The sequence below is a fragment of the Nyctibius grandis genome, unplaced genomic scaffold, assembly GCF_013368605.1.
Source record: "Nyctibius grandis isolate bNycGra1 unplaced genomic scaffold, bNycGra1.pri scaffold_157_arrow_ctg1, whole genome shotgun sequence".
NCBI lineage: Eukaryota > Metazoa > Chordata > Aves > Nyctibiiformes > Nyctibiidae > Nyctibius > Nyctibius grandis.
The window spans coordinates 8,240-18,110 of NW_027167530.1; the positions used below are offsets into that span (position 1 = coordinate 8,240).

The following is a 9,871-nucleotide window of genomic DNA, read 5'->3' on the forward strand; positions in this document are numbered from 1 at the left end:
CGCCCCTAAAGGGGGGGGGGGGGGGAAGTGCCCCTCCCCCACCCGGAAAACCAATGTGGTTCAAGGATTCATTTCCCGGAAATGGGGGGGAGGGGAAGGGGGCGGGGCCAGCTGGAAGCTCCGCCCCCTTGTTGTTCCCCTCCCCCAATCAGGCGATTTCATGGAAATCAATGCAAATGAAGGTGGGCGGGGCTTGTCGGGGGCACCCCCAATATGGGGGTGGCCCTGGGAAGGGGGAGGGGCTTGTCTCCTCCCGCTGTGATGTCATCTCCACGAGGCCCCGCCCACTCTGACGTCACTTCCGCCCACCCCTAGGAGGTGGGGGAGGGGCGGCGGGCGCCGCGGCGGCTCTTCAGGAGGAGGCGGAGCTGTGGGGGGAGGGGAGAGGGGGGTCAGGGGGGGGTTGACCCCAAAATCTGGGGGTTTGACCCCAAAATCCTGAGGTTTGACCCCAAAATTGTGACATTTGACCTCAAATCCTGAGGTTTGACCCCAAAATCTTGAGGTTTGACCCCAAAATCCTGAGGTTGGTGGTGACCACGATGGGTTTTGGGGTCTCCATGAGGTTCTTTGGGGTCTTCATGGGGTCTTGGGGGCACCCATGGGGGTTGGGGAGCACCCATGGGGGTTTTGGGGTCTCCATGAGGTTCTTTGGGGTCTCCATGGAGGTTTTGGGGTCTCCATGAGGTTCTTTGGGGTCTTCATGGGGTCTTGGAGGATCCTTCTGGGCTTGGGGGTGACCTAAGGGGGTTTTGGAGGTCCTCATGGGGTTTTGGGGTCTCATGGTGGGATCTCATGAAGGTTTCTGGGTCCCACCACATTTTTTGGGGTCCCCATGGTGGGTTTTGGGGTCTCCATGAGGTTTTGGGGTCCTCATGGGGTTTTGGGGTTTCCATGAAGTTCTTTGAGGTCCCCATGGGGGTTTTGGGGTCTCCATGAGGTTCTTTGGGGAATTCATGGGGTTTTGGAGGATCATCCTGGGTTTTGGGGTGACCCAAGGGGGTTTTGGGGTCTCCATGAGGTTCTGAGGTCTCATGGTGGGATCTCATGAAGGTTTCTGGGTCCCAGCAGAGTTTTTGGGGCATCTCAAAGGGTTTTGGGGCTCCTCATGGTTTTTGGGGTCCCAAGGAGGTCTTGGGGGGGCACCCATGGGGGTCTTGGGGGTCTCCATGGGGGTTTTTGGGGTCCTCATGGGGTTTTGGGGTCTCTATGAGGTTCTTTGGGGTCTCCATGGGGTTTTGAGGTCTCGTGGTGGGATCTCATGAAGGTTTCTGGGTCCCATCAAAGGGTTTTGGGGTCCCCATGGATTTTTTGGGGTCCCCATGTTGGTTTTGGGGTGACCATGAGGGTTTTGGGGTCTCCATGGGGTTTTTGGGGTCTCCATGAGGTTCTTTGGGGTCTCCATGGGGTTTTTTGGGGTCCCCATGGGGGTTTTGGGGTCTCCATGAGGTTTTGAGGTCTCATGGTGGGATCTCATGAAGGTTTCTGGGTCCCGTCAAAGGGTTTTGGGGTCCCCATGGTTTTTTTGGGGTCTCCATGAGGTTCTTTGGGGTCTCCATGAGGTCTTTTGGGGTGACCATGGGGGTTTTGGGGTCCCCATGGGGGTTTTGGGGTCTCCATGAGGTTCTTTGGGGTCTCCATGAGGTTTTTTGGGGTCCCCATGGGGGTTTTGGGGTCTCCATGGGGGTTTGAGGTCTCGTGGTGGGATCTCATGAAGGTTTCTGGGTCCCAGGAGAGTTTTTGGGGTCACCATGGAAGTTTTGGGGTCTCCATGAGGTTCTTTGGGGTCTTCATGGGGTTTTGGAGGATCCCTCTGGGTTTGGGGGTGACCCAAGGGGTTGGGGGTGTCTCCATGGGTGGTTTGGGGGGGTCTCTGGGGGTCCTACCTGGTCTCCGGGGGGGCCAGGGGGCAGGAGGCCGTGGGGCAGGTCATGTTCAAGGTTGCGAGCGCCGGGGTCGGCCCCCCAGGCCAGGAGAAGGCGGATGAGGGGCTCCTGGGTGGGGCCCCCCGGTAACGCCGCCGCCATGTGGAGGGGGGTGTTCCCGTGGGCCTATGGGGTGGACATGGGGGGGTCAGGGGGGTCCCAAGTGTCCAACCGCCCCATAGACACCTCCACGCCCCATAGCTGCCCCATAAGTACCTCAAAGCACCCATAAAACCCCATAGATCTCCCCATAGATCCACCTCCAAACCCCCCTTAGATCCACCACAGGCACCTCCAACCCCCCTTAGATCCACCACAGGCCCCCCAAATCCCCCGTAGATCCCCCCCAGCCCCATAGCTGCCCCATAGACACCTCCACGCCCCATAGCTGCCCCATAAGTACCTCAAAGCACCCATAAAACCCCATAGATCTCCCCATAGATCCACCTCCAAACCCCCCTTAGATCCACCACAGGCATTTCCAACCCCCCTTAGATCCACCACAGGCCCCCCAAATCCCCCATAGATCCCCCCCAGCCCCATAGCTGCCCCATAGACACCTCCATGCCCCATAGCTGCCCCATAGCTACCTCAAAGCACCCATAGAAACCCATAGATCTCCCCATAGATCCACCTCCAAACCCCCCTTAGATCCACCACAGGCACCTCCAACCCCCCCTAGATCCACCACAGGCCCCCCAAATCCCCTATAGATCCCCCCCAGCCCCACAGCTGCCCCATAGACACCTCCACACCCCATAGCTGCCCCATAAGTACCTCAGAGTACCCATAAAACCCCATAGATCTCCCCATAGATCCACCTCCAAACCCTCCTTAGATCCACCACAGGCCCCCCAAAGTCCACCTAGAGCCCCACAGACACCCAAATCCCCTATAGATCCCCCTCAGCCCCATAGCTGCCCCATAGACACCTCCACGCCCCATAGCTGCCCCATAGCTACCTCAAAGCACCCATAAAACCCCATACATCTCCCCATAGATCCACCTCCAAACCCCCCTTAGATCCACCACAGGCACCTCCAAACCCCCCTTAGATCCACCACAGGCCCCCCAAATCCCCCATAGATCCCCCCCAGCCCCACAGCTGCCCCATAGACACCTCCACGCCCCATAGCTGCCCCATAAGTACCTCAGAGCACCCATAAAACCCCATAGATCTCCCCATAGATGCACCTCCAAACCCCCCTTAGATCCACCACAGGCACCTCCAAACCCCCCTTAGATCCACCACAGGCCCCCCAAATCCCCCATAGATCCCCCCCAGCCCCATAGCTGCCCCATAGACACCTCCACGCCCCATAGCTGCCCCATAAGTACCTCAAAGCACCCATAAAACCCCATAGATCTCCCCATAGATCCACCTCCAAACCCCCCTTAGATCCACCACAGGCACCTCCAAACCCCCCCTAGATCCACCACAGGCCCCCCAAATCCCCTATAGATCCCCCCCAGCCCCATAGCTGCCCCATAGACACCTCCACGCCCCATAGCTGCCCCATAGCGACCTCAAAACACCCATAAAACCCCATAGATCTCCCCATAGATCCTCCTCCAAACCCCCCTTAGATCCACCACAGGCCCCCCAAAGTCCACCTAGAGCCCCACAGACACCCCATAGCGCCCCACAGACACCTCCAAACCCCATAGATGCCCCATAAGTACCTCAAAGCACCCATAAAACCCCATAGATCTCCCCCTAGATCCACCAGAGACACCTCGAACCCCCCTTAGATCCACCACAGGCACCTCCAAACCCCCCTTAGATCCACCACAGCCACCCGAAGCCCCCCATAGGTGCCCTCAAGCACCCCCTAGACCCCATAACTCCTCCATGGGGCCCCATAGGTCACCCCCCCAGCCCCATGGGTGCCCCCTAAGTGCCCGAGGCCCCTCGTCACCTTCATGTTGATGAGGCGCGGGGCCACCCCGGGTTGGCGCAGGAGAAGGTGGGTCAAGGCCAAGTTCCCCCCCCTCACGGCCAAGTGCAACACGGTCTGGCTGCTCTTCATGTCCTACCAGGGGTGGGGGGCACCCAGGGGTCAGGGTGGGGGTCCCACCACCCCATTGACCCCCAACAAGGGACCCAGGGGTCAGGGTGGGGGGTCCTACCACCCCATTGACACCCAACAAGGGACCCAGAGGTCCAGGATGGGGTCCCACCACCCCATTGACCCCCAGGGGTCTGAGGGGGCACCCAGGGGTCCAAGGGGGCACCCAGGGGTCAGGGGGGCACCCAGGGGTCAGGGTGGGGGTCCCACCACCCCATTGACCCCCAACAAGGGACCAAGGGGGCACCCAGGGGTCCAGGGGGGCACCCAGGGGTCAGGGTGGGGGTCCCACCACCCCATTGACCCCCAACAAGGGACCCAGAGGTCCAGGATGGGGTCCCACCACCCCATTGACCCCCAGGGGTCTGGGGGGGCACCCAGGGGTCTGGGGGGGCACCCAGGGGTCAGGGTGGGGGTCCCACCACCCCATTGACCCCCTACAAGGGACCCAGGGGTCAAGGGGGGCACCCAGGGGTCGGGGGGGGCACCCAGGGGTCTGGGGGGGCACCCAGGGGTCCAGGGGGGCACCCAGGGGTCCAGGATGGGGTCCCACCACCCCATTGACCCTCAGGGGTCTGGGGGGGCACCCAGGGGTCTGGGGGGCACCCAGGGGTCAGGGTGGGGGTCCCACCACCCCATTGACCCCCTACAAGGGACCCAGGGGTCCAGGGGGGCACCCAGGGGTCGGGGGGGGCACCCAGGGGTCCAGGGGGGCACCCAGGGGTCCAGGATGGGGTCCCACCACCCCATTGACCCCCAGGGGTCTGGGGGGGCACCCAGGGGTCAGGGTGGGGGTCCCACCACCCCATTGACCCCCACCCAAGGGACCCAGGGGTCCAGGGGGGCACCCAGGGGTCAGGGGAGCACCCAGGGGTCTGGGGGGCACCCATGGGTCTGGGGGGGCACCCAGGGGTCAGGGGGGCACCCAGGGGTGCTGGGGGGGCACCCAGGGGTCTGGGGGGCACCCAGGGGTGCTGGGGGGGGGCACCCATGGGTGGGGGGGGGGGTCACCTGGCTGCCGCAGTCCGCCCCCATCCGCAGCAGCAGCTCCACGCAGAGGATTCGCTCCTGGGGGGTGGGTGCGGGGGGGGGACCCCCCCAAGAAGCCGCCCCAGGATTGGCCGGCGCTCGCAGCGAGGCATTATGGGATAGGACGGCGCAGTGGAGGGGGGTCTGACCTGGGGGGGTGGGTGGGGGTCAGGGTGGGACCCTCCAGGGACCCCCAAGACCCCCCCCAAATTAGGGACCCCCACCCAAGACCCCCCACCCAAGACCCCCCCCACCCATATTGTGGTCCCCACAACTGGGACCCTCCAGGGACCCCCCCACCCAAATCAGGGACCCCCCCACCCATATTGGGGTCCCCTCAACTGGGACCCTCCTGGGACCCCCCACCCAAATCAGGGACCCCCCCACCCAAGACCCCCACCCAAACCAGGGACCCCCCACCCATATTGGGGACCCCACAACTGGGACCCTCCTGGGACCCCCCACCCAAACCAGGGGCCCCCCCCAAGACCCCCCACCCATATTGGGGTCCCCACAATTGGGACCCCCCACCCAAGACCCCACCCAAACCAGGGACCCCCCCCACCCATATTGGGGTCCCCACAACTGGGACCCCCCACCCAAGACCCCCCCCAAATCAGGGACCCCCCCCACCCATATTGGGGTCCCCTCAACTGGGACCCTACTGGGACCCCCCACCCAAACCAGGGACCCCCCCACCCTGACCCCCACCCCCACCCTGGGACCCCCCACCCACATTTTCTGACCTTCGAAGTTTCGGGCCTCCACGTTCACGGGGACCCTCGAGGACATCACGGCCTGGGGGGGGGGGGGGAGGGTGGGGGGCACCCATGGGTGGGTCTTGGGGGCACCCATGGGGGGTCCTGGGTGCCCTGTGGGGGGGTTTGTGGGGTCCTGGGTGCCCCTTGGTGGGTTTTGGGTGCCCTATGGGGGGGTTTGGGGTCCTGGGTGCCCCCTGGGGGTGTTGGGTGCCCCCCACCCGTACCTGGATGACGCGGGGGGTCCCTGGGTGCTCTATGGGGGGTTTTGGGGTCCCTGGGTGCCCCCTGGGGGTCCTGGGTGCCCTATGGGGGTTTGTGGGGTCCCTGGGTGCCTTATGGGGGGTCTTGGGTGCCCTATGGGGGGTCCTGGGTGCCCCCCGGGGTCTTTGGGTGCCCTATGGGAGGGTTTGGGGTCCCTGGGTGCCCTGTTGGGGTCCTGGGTGCCCCATGGGGGTTTGTGGGGTCCTGGGTGCCCCTTGGTGGGTTTTGGGTGCCCTAAGGTGGGTTTTGGGGTCCTGGGTGCCCCATGGGTGCCCCCTGGGGGTGTTGGTTGCCCCCCACCCATACCTGGATGACGCGGGGGGTCCCTGGGTGCCCCCTGGGGTCCCTGGGTGCCCTATGGATGGTCTTGGGGTCCCTGGGTGCCCCCTGGGGGGTCCTGGGTGCCCTATGGGGGTCCCTGGGTGCCCTATGGGGGGTCTTGGGTGCCCACCTGGACACTTGGGTGCCCTATGGGGGGTTTTGGGGTCCTGGGTGCCCCCTGGGGGGCTTTAGGGTCCTGGGTGCCCTATGGGGGGTCTTGGGTGCCCTATGGGGGTCCTGGGTGCCCTATGGGGGGTTTTGGGGTCCTGGGTGCCCCCTGGGGTCCCTGGGTGCCCCATGGGTGCCCTGGGTGCCCACCGGGGGTGTTGGGTGCCCCCCACCCATACCTGGATGACGCGGGGGGTCCCATAGGTGGCCCCCAGGTGCAGCGCGGTCCGGCCCCGGTGATCGGCCGCGTCGGGGTCGGCCCCGAGGGCCAACAGGTCCCCGACCACCCCCGGGGCCGCCGCGGCCGCCGCCACCAGCAGGGGGGTCTGGGGGGGTCAGAGGTCAAAGGTCAGGGGTCAGAGGTCACCCCCGGGTCCCCTGTCACCCCCCCGGACCCCAAACTGCCCCAAGAGCCCCGTTATTGCCCCTTAATTACCCATTATTAGCCCATTATTACCCCTTATTAGCCCTTATTAGCCCATTATTACACCTTTATTACCCCTTATTACCCCTTATTAGCCCATTATTACCCCTTATTAGCCCTTATTAGCCCATTATTACCCCTTATTACCTCTTATTAGCCCGTTATTACCCCTTATTAGCCCATTATTACACCCTTATTACTCCTTATTACCCCTTATTAGCCCATTATTTCCCCTTATTAGCTCTTATTACCCCATTATTAAGCCATTATTACACCCTTATTACCCTAAATTACCCTCTTATTAATTAACTCTTCTTACCCCCTATTACCCCCTTATTACCCCTTTAACTCCCTTATTACCCCCCTTTAATTACTCTCTTATTAATTATCCCTTATTATCCCTTTTTTACCCCTTTTTACCTCTTATTACCCCATTATTACCCCCTTATTAGCCCCTTATTACCCCCTTATTACCCCGTTATTACCCCATTATCACCCCTCTCACCCCATAACCTCATTATTACCCCCTTATTACCCCCTTATTACCTTGTTGTTACCCCACTATCACCCCGCTCACCCCATAACCTCATTATTACCCCCCTTACCCCCTTATTACCCCCTTATTACCCCCTTATGCCCCGGTTATTACCCCATTACCCCATTTTAATGCTGTTATTACCCCCTTATTATGGCTTTCACCCTTATTACCCCCTTATTACCCCCTTATTACCCCATTATTACCCCGTTATCGCCCCTCTCACCCCATAACCTCATTATTACCCCCTTATTACCCCCCTATTATCCCCTTATTACCCCATTATTACCCCCTTATCGCCCCATTCACCCCCATAACCTCATTATTACCCCCTTATTACCCCCCTATTACCTCCTTATTACCCCCTTATTACCCCGTTATCACCCCTCTCACCCCATCACCTCATTATTACCCCCCTATTACCCCCTTATTACCCCGTTATTACCCCATTATCGCCCCATTCACCCCCATAACCTCATTATTACCCCCCTATTACCCCCCTATTACCCCATTATTACCCCATTATTACCCCATTATTACCCCGTTATCGCCCCTCTCACCCCATAACCCCGTTATTACCCCCCTATTACCCCGTTATTACCCCGTTACCTTCCCCCGGTGCTCCCGCAGCTCCAGTTGCCCCAACGCCTTGAAGGCCTCAGCGGCTGCCCGGGCCGGGGCTCGTAGCCCCCGGGCACACAGCACGTGCAGCAGCCTGGGGGCAGGGGGCAGGGGGCAGGGGTCAACCCCCAACTACCCCCCCCCACCCCATAACTGCCCCCAGAACCCATAACTACCCCCAGAACCCATAACTACCCCCCATGGGCCCTATTGCCCCACATCTTGCCCCATTGACCCCATTGACCACCCCATTGACCCCATTGACCCCATTGACCCCCCATGTGCTCTATTGCCCCCACATCTTGCCCCATTGACCCCATTGACCACCCCATTGACCCCATTGACCCCCATGACCCCTATAGACCCCCCATGGGCCCTATTGCCCCACATCTTGCCCCATTGACCCCATTGACCACCCCATTGACCCCATTGACCCCCATGACCCCTATAGACCCCCCATGGGCCCTATTGCCCCACATCTTGCCCCATTGACCCCATTGACCACCCCATTGACCCCATTGACCCCCATGACCCCTATGGACACCCCATGGGCCCTATTGCCCCCCCATAGGCCCTATTGCCCCACATCCTGCCCCATTGACCCCATTGACCACCCCATTGACCCCATTGACCCCAGTGACCCCTATAGACCCCCCATGGGCCCTATTGCCCCACATCTTGCCCCATTGACCCCATTGACCACCCCATTGACCCCATTGACCCCCATGACCCCTATAGACCCCCCATGGGCCCTATTGCCCCCCCATAGGCCCTATTGCCCCACATCCTGACCCATTGACCCCATTGACCACCCCATTGACCACCCCATTGACCCCATTGACCCCCATGACCCCTATAGACCCCCCATGGGCCCTATTGCCCCACAACCTGCCCCATTGACCCCATTGACCACCCCATTGACCCCCATGACCCCTATAGACCCCCCATGGGCCCTATTGCCCCACAACCTGCCCCATTGACCCCATTGACCCCCCCATTGACCCCATTGACCACCCCATTGACCCCATTGACCCCCATGACCCCTATAGACCCCCCATGGGCCCTATTGCCCCACAACCTGCCCCATTGACCCCATTGACCACCCCATTGACCCCATTGACCCCCCCATTGACCCCATTGACACCCACGACCCCTATAGACCCCCCATGGGCCCTATTGCCCCACAACCTGCCCCATTGACCCCATTGACCCCCCCATTGACCCCATTGACCCCCCCATTGACCCCGTTGACCCCCATGACCCCTATAGACCCCCCATGGGCCCTATTGCCCCACAACCTGCCCCATTGACCCCATTGACCCCCACGACCCCTATTGCCCCCCCATCTTGCCCCGTTGGCCCCCCAGGTTGCCCCCCAACTCACGTGTCCCCCTCCTCGTCCTGCCGCAGGAGCTCCCGGGGGTCCATGGCCCGCACGGCGGCGCGGGCGGCTGCCAACTCCCCGGGGTCAGGTTCGGGGTCAGGGTCAAGGTCAGGGGTCAAACCCCCCAGGGTGACCCCCATGTCCCCCCCTGGCACCAGCGGCTGGGGCCAGGCAGGGCCTGGGGGTGCCAAGGGGGCTGCGGCCTGGGGGGATACTGGGGTCAGAGGTCAAGTTGGGGGTGTCATGGCCCCTATTGGCCCCCCTGGTGCTCCAGTTGCCCCCATTGCCCCCCCATTGACCCCCCATTGCCTCCATTGACCCCCATTGACCCCCCATTGACCCTGTTGACCCACATTGACCCCCTTGGCCACCA

At 61.8% G+C, this 9,871-nt stretch overlaps 1 protein-coding gene across 1 annotated transcript; it reads right to left on the reverse strand.

Annotated features, from left to right (window-relative positions):
• Window positions 1-311: 311 nt before the first annotated feature.
• NFKBID (NFKB inhibitor delta) lies at window positions 312-9,638 on the reverse strand. Its single transcript, XM_068424655.1, has 8 exons — window positions 9,499-9,638; window positions 8,103-8,208; window positions 6,714-6,860; window positions 5,770-5,821; window positions 5,006-5,172; window positions 3,845-3,958; window positions 1,887-2,051; window positions 312-368 (listed from the first exon to the last, which is right to left on the reverse strand). Exons 1-8 carry the CDS (start codon window positions 9,636-9,638, stop codon window positions 312-314), a joined length of 948 nt encoding a protein of 315 aa, XP_068280756.1.
• Window positions 9,639-9,871: the final 233 nt, after the last annotated feature.